The following is a 22,110-nucleotide window of genomic DNA, read 5'->3' as shown; positions in this document are numbered from 1 at the left end:
ACCATTAGTTCCCATGTTTGTGCCCCCTCAAGTGAAGCAGTACATCTTACTGAGTAGTTACTAAGGAATACACCATTACTTCCTGCTTACTTTACCATTAGTTCCCATGTTTGTGCCCCCTCAAGTGAAGCAGTACATCTTACTGAGTAGTTACTAAGGAATACACCATTACTTCCTGCTTACTTTACCATTAGTTCCCATGTTTGTGCCCCCTCAAGTGAAGCAGTACATCTTACTGAGTTGTTACTAAGGAATATACCATTACTTCCTGCTTACTTTACCATTAGTTAACATGTTTGTGCCCCCTCAAGTAAAGCAGTACATCTTCCTGAGTTGTTCCTAAGGAATATACCATTACTTCCTGCTTACTTTACTAGTGAAGACGAATTTATTCAAGTATGCAAATTAAAAAAGTGTAGCTCCTCCCACTTTAGTAAAGTACCCTACCCCACTTAGGAGATCGAGGTACCCCACTAAAACCACGCCCCCGAGGCTCTACGACCTTCAGGGGCGGAGTTACCTTTTTTGGCTCCACCCACCCCGCCGGAAGCCAGGGAAAGGGGGCGGAGCCTATTTTTCACATTCGAACTCCTTGGGGGCGTGGCTACAGTTCTAGCCTACTTTGGTTAGGCCACGCCCACCGGAAGTGCGATATGTAAACCCTACCAAAAAAAGTGTTTTTTTTACTAAGTGTTTGAGCCAAGAACTAGTGAAATATTAAAAAAAAAAAAAATTTAGGGAAGTAATCATTACTTACTGGTTCGTTAACATGGTAACTAATGGTCAGTTCTTAAGTAACTACCATTAAGGAACTACCTATCAACTACTCATTAACTAATCATTAACTATTCATGAACTAATGGTTCGTTCCTTACTCGTTCCTCAGTAACTACCCATTTTTTGTGTTACAGTATTATGAAGTGTTACCGATTTTTTTAAGACACTTTTATTATTTTGCAGTACTAGCCTATATGGGGTGGTGGGGGTGCATTGCCCACCATAGGTCAGTGGCCTAAGTTATAATGGGGGGGGGGGGGGGTCAATGAAAGTCTGTTGTTTACAGACAAACTCCTTTCAGTGAGTGTCAAGCCCTCAAAGGTCCTGAAATCAAACCCAGACTAAGCATCATGGCCTCAGGATTAAAATTTTGCCTATTTTGATAATCTGTTAATCATTTTGAGCCATTTCTTTAAGGAAAAATATCCTAATTCTCTGATTCCAGCTTCTCAAATGTGACATTTTATGGTTTATTTAGCTGGCAAATCGTCTCTTTAGTCCTCTGTAACAGTATTCTCCTTTGTATAGGCTACCCTCTAACACACTACACTACAGTTCTTCCATTTCAGTTTTAGTTTGTTTTTTCAGCACAACTAATTTCTCCCTCACTTCAGCTGTTAATCATCACCTTCTGTGAGGGCTTTTGACTTACAGGCAGCATTTCTACAACCTCAAGTTTTGGAACTTTGACATACCCACCAAAACGAGAGACAATTAACGTACCTCAAATCCCATTGCACACTGCTTTGAGCATGACTTTTTACAGCTGCAGCAGAGGAGGATGGTGCAGGATTTACTTACATCTGCAAGGTGGGTCCAGTAAGGTTCCCAAGTCGAAGACTTAGTCATGGATTCCCAGTACCAGATCCACATACTGAACTCTGGATATTTTGCTGGACGGAGGTTGCCTGATTCCAGTAGAGGCTGGCCTGCAGGCAGCAGTGCCCTTTTGACATGCTGAATCAGTGCAGCTTGGGTGGCGGTTGCAGACTCGACAGGGACTTGGTGCCATTTGCAAATGATGCTCACTTTTTACAATATATTTTTCCTCTCTCTCTCCCCCCCTCTCTCTCACACACACACACACACACACACACACACACACACACACACACACACACACACACACACACACACACACACACACACACACACACACACACACACAGACACAAGAGCACACACACACACACACACACACACACACACACACACACACACACACACACACACACACACACACACACACACACACACACACACACACACACACACAATTAACATAATTATTTAGATACTTTATCTCTGGGGGAATTTCCGCCAACACGAGGCTTCAGTACTAGTTTTTAGACAAATAAGAGATTGTGAAGTCTTGACTCAAGACCCACCCTACTCTGCCACTGATTTGTGGTTGAGTTTGTTCTGAGGGTAAGCCAATCAGAGGCGGAGTAGAAGTGACATCTCAGATAGCAGTTTTTTTTTAAACCTGTGTCGATGTTTAAAATGTGTCAATTTGAGAATAAATGAATAAAAGAAGTGTATGTATTTAAAATACACAAAATACAAAGTCTGAAAGCATTTTGATACAAATTACATCTTATTTTTCTCAGTCCAGCTAAATACCAATTACAAAATACACAATGTACAATGTATTTGAAATACATATTTTAGGTACATGTATTTAAATGTCTTTTTTTTACCAAGTGGTTAAGTAAGTCCGTACCACTCAATCACTCAAAGTATTAACTATCTGCTTGAGAATACATTTATGACCTTGCAACTGATATACTGTACTAAGTATTTTATTTTGAAAGTCTGGACCGGATCTACTATCTTCTTTTCCATCGGGCTTGATGTTGGTGGGGCACCGAGGCAGGACCATGGAAGAGGAATTCTCAATGGATTGTGTGAATACTTTCCAAAGAGAGAGGGGGCTGAAAAAGAGCTACTACAACAACAACAACAACGGTTTTGGATATTCTCCATCGAGGCGAGGGATATAGTATAGCCTGCATCGTTTTACTGAGGATTTACACTCCCACTTTCAACTCGGGAACGGCTGTTGTTTTCCCCCTGACTGAGTAGCATTATTTCCTCTTGGAACTAAAACTGGATACCATTTCTTCGTAGGGGGGTGAAGTTGAAGCTTTACAAAGGGAGAGAGGGCGAGAGAAAGGGTGGATCGTTTTTACTACTTGCTCTTTGTTTTGGTTGAGTGTGAGAAAGTTAGCTCGTTTCCTGAAGTTTGGTGCATGGTGGTCGTGTTGATCACCTGGGATGACTGTAGAAGCAGACAGGCAAGATCATCCAACAAAGAAACCTCTTCTTGTTCTTCCCCGAGCGGACAACTTGTTTTATCGTCAGTGGACACGTTCAATCGTTAAAACACTGGGCAATGGCCATGTCGGGGCCAGCAAGCAGCGCCAAACCAGGATGGAAAGGGCATTATAAATGAGTCGTGTGGCAAACAAAGGAGGACACCTCTGTCGGGTTGTATGCCGCCCGAGCAAAGCGCAAGCCTTGCGAGAAATGGAGGAGGAACGTTCATTTGAGCCAAACAACATATTCGTTGCAGCATGTTTTCATTTTTGCCTTTAACGGGGCACGTTGAGTGTGGCTTCCAGACCGCCCTTTCATAGCAAATCCCAATCCACCCCATTGTTAATACGCTGTTTTCTTTGTCGATGCTGCAGCGGGTTTTCTAGACGTGTTTGGGGGAAAAATGAGGGTGGATCTGTTGCAGTTGTTGGTGATTTTCGTGCTCGCCGTTGGCATTGGCTCGGCGGTGTCATCTGATTGCAAATCATATGATGAACGTTCCAAAAGCAGCGCTGGGAAAAGCTTACAGCCGTCCGACAGGAAAGTGGTGTGCAGCAACATGGAGCTCCATCAGGTGTTACCCCCAGACTCCTTCCCCAACAGAACAGTCACTTTGTGAGTATGACAGGCTAACGTTAAATCACATTTCTAATTTCATCTTTTCTCCCAGGCCAGGCCTATTTATTTCACCCCAAAGTTTCAATATTGATCGGTTTATTATCACTATATTTCCCTAGGAGTGAGTGTTATTACTATTCTGCGTTGTACATTATTATATTTTTTTCTTTTTATCCCCTATGATATATCACTATAATTTCCCCATAATATTAATATAGGGGCTTCTACATGTTTTTGTGATACCCGTTTCAAGTTTCGTTTTATTTGTCATCTGTAGGTTAATAACACAGGTCAACAATATAATGAAAAGTACTGGATGAGAGTCAGCTCAACAGAAAAGAGAGGGGGGGGGCAATATAATACAAATAGAATAGAGTATATTAGAGCAGTATACACATGTAATAAAGTGAGATCTATGTACATAGAAGTGACAAGTGTATTGCACAGAGGGTAATATGTATCAGTCCTCATATCCTTCTAAAACTATCATTGGCTTACCAAATGGAGGAAAGGCTGATCTAGATGCATGGCATGCTAAACATAACTACATGTTAACTTCCACATAAGTAGTCTGTGTCCTATTCATAATAATCATATAATCCGCCCATCTTTAAAAAGGTATATGAGGCTTGCCAAGAAGCCCACCAAGTTATATTTGTGTCCATTTGTTGTAACCCATACATCCCTCTTTCACAGCTGCATACTGTAATGGTGTAAATGTAAACCCCATGTAACAGTAGCCTCCAGTCTTCCTCCAGTCTGGTGGTCCACACATAGTAAGGTATTTTGGCTGTTAAAACAGTGCTCACAGCCTCACACCAAAGACCTATTCACCTCTCTTCATATATCTCAGTGGCATTTTAATAGATATCGCAGCTGTCTGATAGAGCAACATCCAATTTATGTAGTGCACAAGTATTAGCTAGTCCCGTGCTTTAATTAGCCAATAATTCATTGGGCTTCGTCCAGTTGATTATATAAGAAGGGAGTTGTAGTTTGTCACCTGGTTAGCTAATGCTCATCAAGCTATAAGAGTTTGACAGACTGGAACTCATCTGACCATCCATCTCCTCCTGTGTTAACCTGTATGATGTTGTTTGTGAATCCAATCTTTGAGGTCACAAACACGTACACGGGACATATGAAGCTAGCTACACTTGTGCTCAACCTCCTGTGTGTTTTCACTATTCGGTTGAGGGGAGGCTTTCACAACAAATTGCTAAAACAAAAATGACCAGAAGCAAACGCATCACAGATTTGAAAACAAAATGACCAGAAACAAACACATCACAGATTAAAACAATAAAATAACCAGAAGCAAACGCATCACAGATTTGAAAACAAAATGACCAGAAGCAAACGCATCACAGATTTGAAAACAAAATGACCAGAAGGAAACGCATCACAGATTTTAAGTGCCGGGGCCTCAGAACACTTGTTTTTGTGGGGGTGAGCGAGCGGTGGGGAAATATGAGGGCACTGACAGCCAAGGTGACAGACAGGGGAGGAATCAAAGGAAGAGAAATTGCTGATAGCTTGTGAGTTGCACCTACAGTATTCAATGGATCTTGACACTGGACCTACATACTGAGACTACTACCACAATATGCTATCCCTCTCATAATATTCTCTCATTCATAAATATGAGTTTAAAGCAGAGGTTTTCAAAGTCTGACACTGCGCCAACTGCGGGCCCCCCCTCGGACAAGCCTGGAACCCCCCCCCCCCACACCGTTTGCTTGTTTAGTTTTGCTTAATTCCTAATATGCCTATGGGATCGTGATTATTTGATCCCATATAGACACTCAATAATTGAGCCAAGATACTCTGATATTGCTGTTTGACTTCAGACTACACCAAATACATAATACATGGTCTGCTGAAGGCATTTATTTGTTTGTGACTCAAACATTTCAGCTATTCTATGTCCCCTCCTTTTGTAATAACTAACTAAAGTAATATTTATTCACTTCCGTTCCCTGAGCCTCCCCTGAATAGGGATGTAACGATAACCGGTTTTAATGATAACCGCGATAAAATTCCTTACGATAACGTACCGTTTAAAATTTTCATTATTATTAAAACCGTGGTACCGTGATTACCCCGTTACCATGATTACAGTGCTTTGAAAAACATGGTAAATACTGTCCATCATCAACCAAAGTTGGCAACCGTCTCCCAGATGCAGACGCGCAGCCTTGGAGATATGATTTCAGTGCAATAGAAAACTTGGTGAAATGATTTATGTGAGTGTATTTCAATCATGAGAGGCCAGTTGGTAGGATTTAACAAACTTTATTTAGCAATCGGCATGCATGGCAAATACTTTGGCGCATGACTCCATTAGCCAGTGGCGCTGCTCTTGAGGCAAGAGGAGGGCATCTGCGTAGGCTAGGAGATCCCCCCCCCCCGTGGGGGATCAGGAGTCACGACTCGTTGGTGGCGGACTGGGGAGGTGGGTGGGGCAAAACAACGCTTCGGAGGACGCTTCAGGGGAGATGGACTGCCGTGAAGCTGCTGCTGTTATGATCGGCCAGAGAGAGAGAGGTGACGTAGAACCCTTGCTATATATATGAGAATTAACTGACGTCATATCTGACGTCATTACGGACGTCATACTAAGACTTTGACTGACCACGTCATACTAGAACTTGACTGACGTCAGGGGTGATCGGATTAGATTATGCACGAAATGGCCTTCTGCTTGAAATATGGTCTAGAGACCTCACTAGTACTTTTTGGACATCTTCAGCACATTTTAACAAACCGTGATAATACGATAACCGCGATAATTTTGGTCACGATAATCGTGATGTGAAATTTTCATACAGTTACATCTCTACCCCTGAAACAGCTACCCTACCCTGGGAGGCCTGCCTCCCACTTTGAAAACCTCTGGTAAGTAATATTATCTGAGTTATGGACTGCTGTAAAGTAATGCCAGCTAAATCAGAGTGAGTGGCCATTTTAAGTCTTTCTCCAGTTTCTGGTGTTTGCTATATGTATGTATGTCTTCCATGAGCTCGGAGTCTGTCATCTTGTCTTACCTGGCGGACAGCGATAGGGTGGAGGTTGATCCATGTTCCTCACGGCTCAGCATTGAGCTTAAGCAGTGTGACAAGGATGGCCTCCACAGAACAAGAAAGATGTAATTAGAGAGCCTAGACACAGCAAGCACCGCATAACTCAGGAATTCCTCCCAGTCCCCACTTGGCTTTCTTTGGGTTCCTCTTTTGACATCATCTGTCAACGCCTTTCAGAACAATAGTGCTTTGAAATCTTCTTCCAATGGAACTTGCCTCACAATTCCCTGCAGAAGAAGGCGGCAATGAAACGGCAATTCCTGTTGACTACATGGTTTGTGGGTGTTAATTTATGACCTGTAAGGCGGGCTAGCTCTCCCTGGTCCAACGGCTTGTTTTATGGGCTTGACAGTGGCCTGGACACAGCTGGTCTGGACATGCTGAGGTCTCATGTCTCGTGGTGGGGTTGACTGTGGCCTGGACACAGCTGGTCTGGACTGCAGAGGTCTCGCTCTCTGCCATTGCTAAACCGTCCCCGAACTTGAAAATCAGACCTTCTCGCCTTGGTGAGAGGACACCACCAAGTTCAGCCAGTCAGTTCACTACACTAGACCCTACTGAAATTAAAATGAATTTGTGCCTATCCAGATACAGTATGTAAGGAATCGGAGACAGTTTCGTTTATCTTCAAGAAAATGAAAGAAGATGATAAAAAATGTCATGCATTAGGACTGGGCGATATAGCCCAACATTTCTTATTGATATAGAATATTTCATATCAGTCGATATCGATAATTATTGATTTAATTACCTATTCTTAATAAAGACCATGAGAAAAAAGGTTACATTTAACCACTTTATTTTGAACCAGCTTATATATCAAGACACACAGGTAATAATTTTAATGTTAACACAACAATTAAAAACACACAAATTGAGTGTTGCAGCTGTGTAATAGATGCTTGGATGGGAACTTAAGGATTTGTCTGTCTGATTGGCTGTTTGAGTGTCACTCGTAGCGCGCTCCCTTATCAAGGGACATATCCATATATATTGAACTATTTTCTTATTGTATTGATGAATTGTCTATCGCCGATATATATTGCTATTGATTTATCACGCAGCCCTATTATGCATTATGGAAATCGCACAAGGCCAATTGTATGTGTTCTTCACCTTTGTGAATATATGTCTCAAAAAGGATATTTTGCTAAGATTCCTTACGGTTTCTGAAGCCATGTTTTCTGAATCTGTTCAATATGGAGCTAGATCTAAATGGCTTGCATAACCAGCCTTCATTGCTGTTGGCACATGCACCTCTCTCTCTGGTTTGTTTTGGATGTAATCCATGCTTTTCACTCGGAGTCGGCAGTGCCGAGAAGTCAAGCCTAGTGCCCGCCGGTATAAGTAAATTAGTCAAACATTTGTAAACATGACATAATATAACAGCAAATTTCACACCTGACTTTGGAATGACACTTTTCTACAGTGATGTTGTTATTTAGTTAATGTAGCAACTGGTTGAAAATACAGTTCCCTTGTTTATTTGGTCTATTTAAACGCCTTCTTGCACGTGCTAATTAAAGGTCTTGGCAAAAAGCGTGGCCCGAGTTAGGCGTCATTAGAGACCTATTCATTAAGTTAAGTTAGTTAAGTTATTAAGTTAAGTTATTAGAGACCTATTCATCACACCTCGATCCTCTCTTTGGGCTGAACACTTCCTGTTTTCCTCCTCAGCAGTCGGGACGGTGCTTCCGAATTTTAATTCCAATCCAGGGCCTTTCCCGAGAGAAAACCGACGATTGAAACCAAAATGTGCAGTTCTTCGAAATAATTCCTCGGACATTCTTTGGGCTGTGCAGGCGATCGTGTTTGTTAAACCGTCTGGACGATTGGTTTGGTTCCATTGCCAGTGAATTTAACCCGAACCAGGGCGGGAAGCCCAGAATCCTCAGCTACAATGGGACTTACTATGGGCGGCCCCTTTCATTTTGAGTATACCTGGACTTGTACCTGAAGCAGTAGTAGTAGTAACCCAATAAAGTATCATTGTAACTGACCTAACAGTTTGCGGGTAGTGTCAGTGTCAGTTCAGCCCCAGTGTGAATGTATGTAGTTAAATGCAGTGCAGCTCTCTCCTAGTTAAGACTCTGAATGGCTCTCTGTAGAGAAAGGATGAGTGATGCATTCCCTGCATTTGTGCTGTCCCCAATGATACCGCATGCCGAAGTCATCCGAGAGGAAATGACACAAATGTGTTTCCAGCTGGCCTGTAGTGTCCGGCCATGTCGGGTGTAGGACTCTGCTCAAATACCAGGGCTCGGATCTAACCCTTTGTCTCATATGGTGGGATCATTCAGGCTGCGTGCATAGTCTGTTTGGGTGTGTACACGAGTGTTTATTCTTGTGTACCTGTTCATGTTTCAGCCGACAGGAACCGGAGACCGACTATATATAAGCGTGCTTTTCGTAGTCTTCACTCGCCCCGGCTCATGTTTCTTTGGCAGGGCTTGTTTTTGGTAATCGGGATCCCATTCTCCGAAGCACCTGGGTTGGACAGTGCAAACAAGCGCACCTGGTTTTTTAGTCCCCCTGTAGCGCGGGCGGCCCGGGACCAACGTCAGGAAGAGAGCAGGGATTTCCTGCCCGGGGCTGCAGGAAGCGCACGCAGCTTTTGACGACGCATTGGAGTGCCGTTAACTGTCATGGTTCACAGCAGCAGAAAGCATGAGTTAGGGTCACACACGCATCTGGTTTCCCCGAGACTTCGCTCCCTTTATCCGTCACTGGAGCAAACTAGAGTCGTGGGGTACTCCGACTTCACTTTCAGAAGGCCAGATTAAAAATAGAATAATACGAAAGCGATTTGTAATTCGTCAAAGTCATTAGGGTTCTATATCCGTCCGAGTCTCTAATCATGTCTTTCATTGACCATCGGTTAGGGCTGGGTTTTGACCGACCCCAGTACTAAGTCGTATCGAAGCTTCTCTCCACTCGAACGATACCTGCATTTGATCCATGTACACTTGAAAAAAATACTATTGTATGGTTTGTACGTTCTCCGATTTAATGAGACGTGTGATTGTGTGAAGTCTAGATATCGAATGAAGTACTCTTATTGGTATCGGTATATTCGGTATCACTTTAAAGGTAGTGGTATTGATTCTAGTATTAGAGCTGCAATGATTAATTGATTAGTTGTCAACCATTAAATTAATTGCCAACTATTTCGATAATCGGTTTAAAAAACATTTTTTTTTAAAGTAAATTCTCTGATCCCAGCTTCTTAAATGTGTATATTTTCTGGGTTCTTTACTCCCCCTGAGTCTATGACATGACACAAACTGAACATCTTTTGATTGTGGACAAAACAAGACATTTGAGGAAAAAAATAATTGTTAGTTTGCACTGCAGCCCTAACTGGTATTGTAATATTTTTAAACGATACCCATCCCTACCGTCAGTTGAATTCAGTCTGTTTTTGAGGGTGTCATCGTGTCCAAAAGCATCACGCCCCCCCCCCTCCTTATGTCAATCCCTTGACTTTATCCGCCATAACATGAAAAGGGTACCGTACTCTACCGTGCTGGGAGCCCTAACATGAAAAAGGTACCGTACTCTGCCGTGCTGGGAGCCTTTGATGTCCTTGTGTAGCTCGTAGCCAGCTGCTTGCTGTCATGCATGTGCAGTGGTAAGAAAGGTCTGTTGTTGTTTTTGTCTTTCGTTTGGACTAAAGCAACACGCCTGTGTTTTCCTGAGCCATTCTGCCATCTCTGCAGAAGAAAAACAAAATCCCAAAAGGCAAGGCAGTGACAGCTGCATATTCATTTAGTCCGTCAGTTCACAGCCTCTCATTACGCAGGACCTGTTGAGCCACGGGTTTGCCAGGTTGCACTAAGAGTGAATCACAGACAAGCTATTCACTTTTGTGCACGGACATGAGCTAAGTGCATGCGATGCCTACTTTCTGTTCATTTGCTGCTGCTCTGTCTTTGTAATGCTGTTTGCATGGTGGATCATTTTTCCATTCAGCCAGAGGAAGATATAAAGATCATACTGATAGCATGGCTTTTCAGATGTTGAAACGGGGATATTGTCAGCGTATGACTTTGGGAGAGGGATGAGACAAAGATGACATGTGTCCTTCTCAGCTTGCCTCAACAAAAGTGAATTCCTTTACAGGACTAGATATTTCCTTTCCCCGGCAAGACTGTATGCAGTTGTTAGGAGGCCGAGGAGTAAGCAAATGACGTGACAATCCTCATAGCTAAATAGCTAAAGGTTATTTGGTATACATACAGGATGACGACATGTAAAAGGTAATGCTGTAAGTAGCCAAAAATATTCAGCCTTTTGTGGCCCATGTTCTGAATAAGTGTAGTCGCAGACTGTAGTTCAATCATGGAAGACCAAATAAGGCATTAATAGAGCACCCCATGCTGTCATAACCCAAATGACATCATAAATGACATCATAAATGACATCAGTTATGACATCATAAATGCCCTTCTCCCAAATGACATCAGTTATGACATCATAAATGACATCAGTTATGACATCATAAATGCCCTTCTCCTGGTACTATATAAAGCCCCATCACCACAGCTTAAATCACACTTGTGCAGTCATCACTCACCTTGTGTCAGCATCACGCATTCATCCAGCATCTCCAGAGCAAAAAGCTTCATTCAGTCCAGCACCATGTCCGAGTCCGAAAACGAGCAGCAAAGTTTCAGCTCCACCGTGGACGCTTTCCTCCAGAGCACATTCAACGCCCCGGCCAGCCTCGGGCAAATCCCCAATCCCCAGGCTCCATCTCCGGGCGTCACAGGCGTCTCATGGGACGCTCCCCTCACCAGGGGCCGCGGCCGCAAAAGAAGATCCAACGTCAAGGAGGTCCTCGTCTCGCCTGGATCTCAGTCCGCACAGCACTCCGGAGGCCGCGGCCGCGGCAAAAGAGCCCAGAAGTCCACCTCCCCCGGATCTCAGTCCGCACAGCACTCCGGAGGCCGTGGCCGCAGCAAAAGAGCCCAGAAGTCCACCTCCAAGAAAGGCCCAGCGAAGCGCACCACGACTGCCGGCTCCTCGGCGGACGCGCCAAGGCTCCAGCTCGCGAGCCCCACGCTCCCCACGGCAGCAGCCCAAACACCCCTGCCCCAGGTTTCAGGTCGTATCCCCCCTTTTCAGCCGGCATCTCTTCCGGCGGCCGCACTCATTGCAGGCCGGGTGCCAATCCCCGAGCAACTCTGCCCTGTTGCATACGGCCGCTTCCCTCTCCCGCGTCCGGTCGGGTATTATCAAACATGCATTTAGTCCCTGGTTTCAGTCAACGTTGCGGCATTGCTGCTGCACTCATTTCAGGCCGGGTGCCAATCCCTTAGCATACGGCATACGGCATACGGCCGCTTCCCTCTCCCGTGTCCATTCGGGTTTTAACAACATGCCTCTAGTCCCAGTTTCCAGTCAACCTTTTCTTTTTCATAGCATGGTTCCTCTCTTACGCATCCAATCCATCGATCCAATCCCAGTCATTTAGATAAAGTATAACCCTTGTAAACTTTTCCGGCCATGCTGAGTAGCGCGCTAGCTACCTGGCTAGCCACCGGCCTTCCATGCTATACTGCGCATGCGCGTGGCTGGTCTAGCGTTGCCAAAGATGCGCATTGCAAATGCAAGATGCGACACTATCGTCTCCCGTCGCATGCTTCAGGCAAAATGGCGATAATCATCAGTTCTGCTGTTGCCGTCCTTCAAAATATAAGAAAATGTATAGCTCAGCGCTAGAGCGGACTGGCTTGAATGTGGGAAAGCGGGGTTCGAATCCACGGCGCGCTGATATTTTAATTTAAGATCCTGGTGAAATATGGTCTAAATCTGAAGTTCAATAAACGTCTGCAAATAGCGGGTGAAAAAACTTTCACTTTCAAATTTAAACGTCTTTTCAACCGAAAAATGCTTGCGGGTGGTTCTGGCTTCAGCATATGCTTGAATTAAGTTCTAGAGGTGAATGGTTGCAGAAAAGAGGCACCATGAGTTCCCTACTTTCTCCCAGTAGGGAATCGATCTTCCTCTACGAGATTTACTCTGGTATTGCAAATGCATACGAAGCTTCAGTCTCGATCATAAACAAAAGGTGCTCCTCCCAGTCCACCACGGCTTTAATGTGCAGTGCAGCATCACCCGGCTTTCCGTTATGCATAACTCGTCAGGTCAGCAGAGCTCATTCCCCGGTCACGGCGCAGTAGATTCAGCAGAGCACATCCCTGGTCACAGCACAGTGGCTACAGCAGAGCATATCCCGGCAGCGTTGCCAGACGTACGATAATTATCGTACCTGTACGATAATTTTGACCTCTGTACGATGTACGATCAATAATCCCCAAATCCCCCAAACGTACGAGAATCTCATCATTTCGTGACACTTAGACGAATCCTACGTCTATCACTCTATCTGTTTATACAATCATCTCTTCAAACAAACATATTTGCAGCTAATACGTGCAGGGTGTTTTGTTGTTGTTGCAACGCAGGCTGAGACCACAGTGTTGAAAAATCATGCCAAGTCCAAAAAGTAGCCTGTGATTAGCGCAGCCCCCCGACATAGGCGCGCCGAAGGCACGCGCGCTGGGGAGGGGGCGTACGATAATTTCACTCCAAAAACGATAATTTTGACCCTCTGGTACGATAATTCAACATTTCCCATCTGGCAACACTGTATCCCGGTCACAGCAGTGGCTCAGCAGAGCATATCCCTGGGCACAGCTCAGTGGCTTCAGCAGAGCTCCTCCCCGGTCACAGCACAGTGGCTTCAGCAAAGCATATCCCTGGTCACAGCACAGTGGTTTCAGCAGAGCTCCTCCCTGGTCACAGCACAGTGGCTTCAGCAAAGCATATCCCCGGTCACAGCACAGTGGCTTCAGCAGAGCTCCTCCCTGGTCACAGCACAGTGGCTCCAGCAAAGCATATAGCCGGGCACAGCACAGTGGCTTCAGCAAAAGTATACCCCCTGGGCACACCTCTTAGAAAATTGGAACGGAATCTCATTTTTCTACGACGAAATCGTCTCGTCTGCCGACGACTTAAAACTTTCTACAGATGCAGCACATTCACTGCTCCCCCTCCCGCTGGACGTCAAAACTAATCAAAAAGGTCATGGCACGAAAACCGCGTGTCTCCACAGCCAGTCTCTGCCTCAACTGAACTAAGTCCACCGTACAACAGCTCAGCCGAGGGTGCGGGTGCAACTCTCCCGAAGTGACAGTACACGACTGTCAAAACAAATGAAAAAGGCCCATAATAGACATACTGTAGACACGCAACTTAAAGTCAAATCCAAGGGGAAAACGTACTTATTAACAATGGTCAGCCCACCTTTAATATTCCAAATGTCAAAATGCACAAATCAGAACGTGCATCTATTAGGAATAGAACGGATAGATAGGAAAACTATGAGAAAAATATCAAGCCTATCTTTGCCTCATACAATTTGGGATAAAGTAAGTGCACAACTAAAGAATATAACATTATGTCTACTCATTTTTAGACATTTTCATGCCATAATAATATAATGCTAAAGGTTAAATATTGCATCTTTAAGCCATTGCTGGCTATGCTCATGCAGGTTGTTGCGACCTTGGTCATTACTGACCTTAAAAAATGCAGGTCATCGCTGACCTTTTTCTTTTGGGGGGGGTGGTCCCCTCCCGGGGGGGTCCTCCCTTCAACAACTGGGCTGCTGTCCTCATCAGCCATGCGTCCTACATCCATCCAGAGCAAGCTGCTATATCATCAGCCCAAAGATGCCTCCTTCCATGATTGGTAGGAAGTATTAATGCATTTCGTTGGTGGCGGTCTTCTCTCCCAATCCCCGTTTGGTGCCCATGCCCGGGCAATTTGCATATAACCCCATAAGTGTCCTCGCCATTGCTTAACCTCAGTCAGCCCACGTCCTGACAATTTGCACAACCCATCATCCCTGCATTCTGCTTAAACATCAGTCAGCCCATGTCCTGACAAGTCAGCCCCCGTCCTGACAATTTGCTCAACCCATTATCTCTGCATTCTGCTTAAACCTGTCAGCCCACGTCCCGAGAAGTCAGTCCACATCCTGACAACTTGCTCAACCCATTATCCCTGCATCCTGCTTAAACTTCAGTCAGCCCACGTCCTGACAAGTCAGCCAATGTCCGACAATCTGCATAACCCATCATTCCGGCATTTGCATAAACCTCAATCAGCCCTTGGCCCCCTTTTCCTCATCTCTCCCCATCATCACATGACAGGATCCTGGTTCATCCTTCACTTCAAGACCACACTCCAGAAATGCAACATCCCTGCAGAGAACTATTCCAGTCACTCCTTCAGGATCGGAGCAGCCACATCAGCAGCCATGCAGGGGGCGTCCTCCGCCTCCCTTCAACAACTGGGGCGCTGGTCCTCATCCGCCTATGCATCTTTCATTCGACCAGAGCAAGACACCATATTATCAGCCCAAAGATCCCTCCTTCCATGACTAAAGAGGCAACAAGCACTTCGTTGGTGGTGATCAAACTCTCCTTTTCCTCATCAATGCGCCCATGCCCGGGCTATCCACATCCACGCCCTTGCAACCCCGCTTTGCCTTAAAAAACCCCGGTCAGCCCCTCATCTCCCGACATGCCTAAATTCTCCCCCCGTCAGCCCACGACCTGACTAAACCATACCCCAGGCGAGCTCCATGACCCCCGTTTTCACTCTCCCAGTTCCTGAAATAACTTTAAATTCCTTTGGGGGATGTACTATCTCATACAGCACTGACGCCCCTCTCTCATAAGCAAGAGGAGCGTCACATCATGGAGTCATACGCCATACTCAAACTGTCTATTCTGATTCAATAAAGTTTGTTAAAATTATATTACGAGTCTCTCATGATTGAAGTGTAGTCGCAGACTGTAGTTCAATCATGGAAGACCAAATAAGGCATTAATAGAGCACCCCATGCTGTCATAACCCAAATGACATCATAAATGACATCATAAATGACATCAGTTATGACATCATAAATGCCCTTCTCCCAAATGACATCAGTTATGACATCATAAATGACATCAGTTATGACATCATAAATGCCCTTCTCCTGGTACTATATAAAGCCCCATCACCACAGCTTAAATCACACTTGTGCAGTCATCACTCACCTTGTGTCAGCATCACGCATTCATCCAGCATCTCCAGAGCAAAAAGCTTCATCCCACCACCTCCCCAGATCACCACCAATGTCATGACTCCTGTTGGAAACAAATCCCCTTAGGGGGGATGTACTATCTCATACAGCACTGACGCCCCTCTCTCATAAGCAAGAGGAGCGTCACATCATGTACTATCTCATACAGCACTGACGCCCCTCTCTCATAAGCAAGAGGAGCGTCACATCATGGAGGGATGTACTATCTCATACAGCACTGACGCCCCTCTCTCATAAGCAAGAGGAGCGTCACATCATGGGGGGGTGGTCCCCTCCCGGGGGGGTCCTCCCTTCAACAACTGGGCTGCTGTCCTCATCAGCCATGCGTCCTACATCCATCCAGAGCAAGCTGCTATATCATCAGCCCAAAGATGCCTCCTTCCATGATTGGTAGGAAGTATTAATGCATTTCGTTGGTGGCGGTCTTCTCTCCCAATCCCCGTTTGGTGCCCATGCCCGGGCAATTTGCATATAACCCCATAAGTGTCCTCGCCATTGCTTAACCTCAGTCAGCCCACGTCCTGACAATTTGCACAACCCATCATCCCTGCATTCTGCTTAAACATCAGTCAGCCCATGTCCTGACAAGTCAGCCCCCGTCCTGACAATTTGCTCAACCCATTATCTCTGCATTCTGCTTAAACCTGTCAGCCCACGTCCCGAGAAGTCAGTCCACATCCTGACAACTTGCTCAACCCATTATCCCTGCATCCTGCTTAAACTTCAGTCAGCCCACGTCCTGACAAGTCAGCCAATGTCCGACAATCTGCATAACCCATCATTCCGGCATTTGCATAAACCTCAATCAGCCCTTGGCCCCCTTTTCCTCATCTCTCCCCATCATCACATGACAGGATCCTGGTTCATCCTTCACTTCAAGACCACACTCCAGAAATGCAACATCCCTGCAGAGAACTATTCCAGTCACTCCTTCAGGATCGGAGCAGCCACATCAGCAGCCATGCAGGGGGCGTCCTCCGCCTCCCTTCAACAACTGGGGCGCTGGTCCTCATCCGCCTATGCATCTTTCATTCGACCAGAGCAAGACACCATATTATCAGCCCAAAGATCCCTCCTTCCATGACTAAAGAGGCAACAAGCACTTCGTTGGTGGTGATCAAACTCTCCTTTTCCTCATCAATGCGCCCATGCCCGGGCTATCCACATCCACGCCCTTGCAACCCCGCTTTGCCTTAAAAAACCCCGGTCAGCCCCTCATCTCCCGACATGCCTAAATTCTCCCCCCGTCAGCCCACGACCTGACTAAACCATACCCCAGGCGAGCTCCATGACCCCCGTTTTCACTCTCCCAGTTCCTGAAATAACTTTAAATTCCTTTGGGGGATGTACTATCTCATACAGCACTGACGCCCCTCTCTCATAAGCAAGAGGAGCGTCACATCATGGAGTCATACGCCATACTCAAACTGTCTATTCTGATTCAATAAAGTTTGTTAAAATTATATTACGAGTCTCTCATGATTGAAGTGTAGTCGCAGACTGTAGTTCAATCATGGAAGACCAAATAAGGCATTAATAGAGCACCCCATGCTGTCATAACCCAAATGACATCATAAATGACATCATAAATGACATCAGTTATGACATCATAAATGCCCTTCTCCCAAATGACATCAGTTATGACATCATAAATGACATCAGTTATGACATCATAAATGCCCTTCTCCTGGTACTATATAAAGCCCCATCACCACAGCTTAAATCACACTTGTGCAGTCATCACTCACCTTGTGTCAGCATCACGCATTCATCCAGCATCTCCAGAGCAAAAAGCTTCATCCCACCACCTCCCCAGATCACCACCAATGTCATGACTCCTGTTGGAAACAAATCCCCTTAGGGGGGATGTACTATCTCATACAGCACTGACGCCCCTCTCTCATAAGCAAGAGGAGCGTCACATCATGTACTATCTCATACAGCACTGACGCCCCTCTCTCATAAGCAAGAGGAGCGTCACATCATGGAGGGATGTACTATCTCATACAGCACTGACGCCCCTCTCTCATAAGCAAGAGGAGCGTCACATCATGGAGTCATACGACTCCATGATGTGACGCTCCTCTTGCTTTATGAGAGAGGGGCGTCAGTGCTGTATGAGATGGGGGATGATGTGACGCTCCTCTTGCTTTATGAGAGAGGGGCGTCAGTGCTGTATGAGATAGGACATCCCCCCTAAGGGGATTTGTTTCCAACAGGAGTCATGACATTGGTGGTGATCTGGGGAGGTGGTGGGATGAAGCTTTTTGCTCTGGAGATGCTGGATGAATGCGTGATGCTGACACAAGGTGAGTGATGACTGCACAAGTGTGATTTAAGCTGTGGTGATGGGGGCTTTATATAGTACCAGGAGAAGGGCATTTATGATGTCATAACTGATGTCATTTATGATGTCACAACTGATGTCATTTGGGAGAAGGGCATTTATGATGTCATAGCTGATGTCATTTATGATGTCATTTATGATGTCATAACTGATGTCATTTGGGACGTCATGGAGAAGGTGACGTCGGAGATGGAGACGTCATTTAGTGACGTCATTTGGGCTGAGGGTTATGACAGCATGGGGTGCTCTATTAATGCCTTATTTGGTCTTCCATGATTGAACTACAGTCTGCGACTACACTTCAATCATGAGAGACTCGTAATATAATTTTAACAAACTTTATTGAATCAGGATAGACAGTTTGAGTATGGCGTATGACTCCATGATGTGACGCTCCTCTTGCTTTATGAGAGAGGGGCGTCAGTGCTGTATGAGGCGTATGACTCCATGATGTGACGCTCCTCTTGCTTATGAGAGAGGGGCGTCAGTGCTGTATGAGATAGGACATCCCCCCTAAGGGGATTTGTTTCCAACAGGAGTCATGACATTGGTGGTGATCTGGGGAGGTGGTGGGATGAAGCTTTTTGCTCTGGAGATGCTGGATGAATGCGTGATGCTGACACAAGGTGAGTGATGACTGCACAAGTGTGATTTAAGCTGTGGTGATGGGGGCTTTATATAGTACCAGGAGAAGGGCATTTATGATGTCATAACTGATGTCATTTATGATGTCATTTGGGAGAAGGGCATTTATGATGTCATAACTGATGTCATTTATGATGTCATTTATGATGTCATAACTGATGTCATTTGGGACGTCATGGAGAAGGTGACGTCGGAGATGGTGACGTCATTTAGTGACGTCATTTGGGCTGAGGGGTATGACAGCATGGGGTGCTCTATTAATGCCTTATTTGGTCTTCCATGATTGAACTACAGTCTGCGACTACACTTCAATCATGAGAGACTCGTAATATAATTTTAACAAACTTTATTGAATCAGAATAGACAGTTTGAGTATGGCGTATGACTCCATGATGTGACGCTCCTCTTGCTTATGAGAGAGGGGCGTCAGTGCTGTATGAGATAGGACATCCCCCAAAGGAATTTAAAGTTATTTCAGGAACTGGGAGAGTGAAAACGGGGGTCATGGAGCTCGCCTGGGGTATGCTTTAGTCAGGTCGTGGGCTGACGGGGGGAGAATTTAGGCATGTCGGGAGATGAGGGGCTGACCGGGGTTTTTTAAGGCAAAGCGGGGTTGCAAGGGCGTGGATGTGGATAGCCCGGGCATGGGCGCATTGATGAGGAAAAGGAGAGTTTGATCACCACCAACGAAGTGCTTGTTGCCTCTTTAGTCATGGAAGGAGGGATCTTTGGGCTGATAATATGGTGTCTTGCTCTGGTCGAATGAAAGATGCATAGGCGGATGAGGACCAGCGCCCCAGTTGTTGAAGGGAGGCGGAGGACGCCCCCTGCATGGCTGCTGATGTGGCTGCTCCGATCCTGAAGGAGTGACTGGAATAGTTCTCTGCAGGGATGTTGCATTTCTGGAGTGTGGTCTTGAAGTGAAGGATGAACCAGGATCCTGTCATGTGATGATGGGGAGAGATGAGGAAAAGGGGGCCAAGGGCTGATTGAGGTTTATGCAAATGCCGGAATGATGGGTTATGCAGATTGTCGGGACATTGGCTGACTTGTCAGGACGTGGGCTGACTGAAGTTTAAGCAGGATGCAGGGATAATGGGTTGAGCAAGTTGTCAGGATGTGGACTGACTTCTCGGGACGTGGGCTGACAGGTTTAAGCAGAATGCAGAGATAATGGGTTGAGCAAATTGTCAGGACGGGGGCTGACTTGTCAGGACATGGGCTGACTGATGTTTAAGCAGAATGCAGGGATGATGGGTTGTGCAAATTGTCAGGACGTGGGCTGACTGAGGTTAAGCAATGGCAAGGACACTTATGGGGTTATATGCAAATTGCCCGGGCATGGGCACCAAACGGGTATTGGGAGAGAAGACCGCCGCCAACGAAATGCATTAATACTTCCTACCAATCATGGAAGGAGGCATCTTTGGGCTGATGATATAGCAGCTTGCTCTGGATGGATGTAGGACGCATGGCTGATGAGGACAGCAGCCCAGTTGTTGAAGGGAGGACCCCCCCGGGAGGGGACCACCCCCCCCAAAAGAAAAAGGTCAGCGATGACCTGCATTTTTTAAGGTCAGTAATGACCAAGGTCGCAACAACCTGCATGAGCATAGCCAGCAATGGCTTAAAGATGCAATATTTAACCTTTAGCATTATATTATTATGGCAGGAAAATGTCTAAAAATGAGTAGACATAATGTTATATTCTTTAGTTGTGCACTTACTTTATCCCAAATTGTATGAGGCAAAGATAGGCTTGATATTTTTCCATGATGTGACGCTCCATGATGTGACGCTCCTCTTGCTTATGAGAGAGGGGCGTCAGTGCTGTATGAGATAGGACATCCCCCCTAAGGGGATTTGTTTCCAACAGGAGTCATGACATTGGTGGTGATCTGGGGAGGTGGTGGGATGAAGCTTTTTGCTCTGGAGATGCTGGATGAATGCGTGATGCTGACACAAGGTGAGTGATGACTGCACAAGTGTGATTTAAGCTGTGGTGATGGGGGCTTTATATAGTACCAGGAGAAGGGCATTTATGATGTCATAACTGATGTCATTTATGATGTCATAACTGATGTCATTTGGGAGAAGGGCATTTATGATGTCATAACTGATGTCATTTATGATGTCATTTATGATGTCATAACTGATGTCATTTGGGACGTCATGGAGAAGGTGACGTCGGAGATGGAGACGTCATTTAGTGACGTCATTTGGGCTGAGGGTTATGACAGCATGGGGTGCTCTATTAATGCCTTATTTGGTCTTCCATGATTGAACTACAGTCTGCGACTACACTTCAATCATGAGAGACTCGTAATATAATTTTAACAAACTTTATTGAATCAGAATAGACAGTTTGAGTATGGCGTATGACTCCATGATGTGACGCTCCTCTTGCTTATGAGAGAGGGGCGTCAGTGCTGTATGAGATAGGACATCCCCCAAAGGAATTTAAAGTTATTTCAGGAACTGGGAGAGTGAAAACGGGGGTCATGGAGCTCGCCTGGGGTATGCTTTAGTCAGGTCGTGGGCTGACGGGGGGAGAATTTAGGCATGTCGGGAGATGAGGGGCTGACCGGGGTTTTTTAAGGCAAGCGGGGTTGCAAGGGCGTGGATGTGGATAGCCCGGGCATGGGCGCATTGATGAGGAAAAGGAGAGTTTGATCACCACCAACGAAGTGCTTGTTGCCTCTTTAGTCATGGAAGGAGGGATCTTTGGGCTGATAATATGGTGTCTTGCTCTGGTCGAATGAAAGATGCATAGGCGGATGAGGACCAGCGCCCCAGTTGTTGAAGGGAGGCGGAGGACGCCCCCCTGCATGGCTGCTGATGTGGCTGCTCCGATCCTGAAGGAGTGACTGGAATAGTTCTCTGCAGGGATGTTGCATTTCTGGAGTGTGGTCTTGAAGTGAAGGATGAACCAGGATCCTGTCATGTGATGATGGGGAGAGATGAGGAAAGGGGGCCAAGGGCCGATTGAGGTTTATGCAAATGCCGGAATGATGGGTTATGCAGATTGTCGGGACATTGGCTGACTTGTCAGGACGTGGGCTGACTGAAGTTTAAGCAGGATGCAGGGATAATGGGTTGAGCAAGTTGTCAGGATGTGGACTGACTTCTCGGGACGTGGGCTGACAGGTTTAAGCAGA

General features: G+C 45.7%; 1 protein-coding gene across 1 annotated transcript in view; it reads left to right on the top strand.

Annotated features, from left to right (window-relative positions):
- Positions 1-3,385: 3,385 nt before the first annotated feature.
- Positions 3,386-22,110, top strand: part of adgra3 (adhesion G protein-coupled receptor A3) — a 75,410-nt gene continuing 56,685 nt past the window's right edge. Inside the window, exon 1 of the mRNA XM_083639628.1 lies at positions 3,386-3,711. Within this exon, the coding sequence (XP_083495754.1) occupies positions 3,500-3,711 (212 nt within the window). The 5' untranslated portion in view covers positions 3,386-3,499. The remainder of the gene's footprint in view (positions 3,712-22,110) is intronic.

This window comes from Poromitra crassiceps (assembly GCF_964638095.1).
Source record: "Poromitra crassiceps genome assembly, chromosome: 7".
Classification (NCBI taxonomy): domain Eukaryota; kingdom Metazoa; phylum Chordata; class Actinopteri; order Beryciformes; family Melamphaidae; genus Poromitra; species Poromitra crassiceps.
Note: the sequence above shows the minus strand (reverse complement) of the source record. Positions and strands in the feature narration are given on the sequence as shown.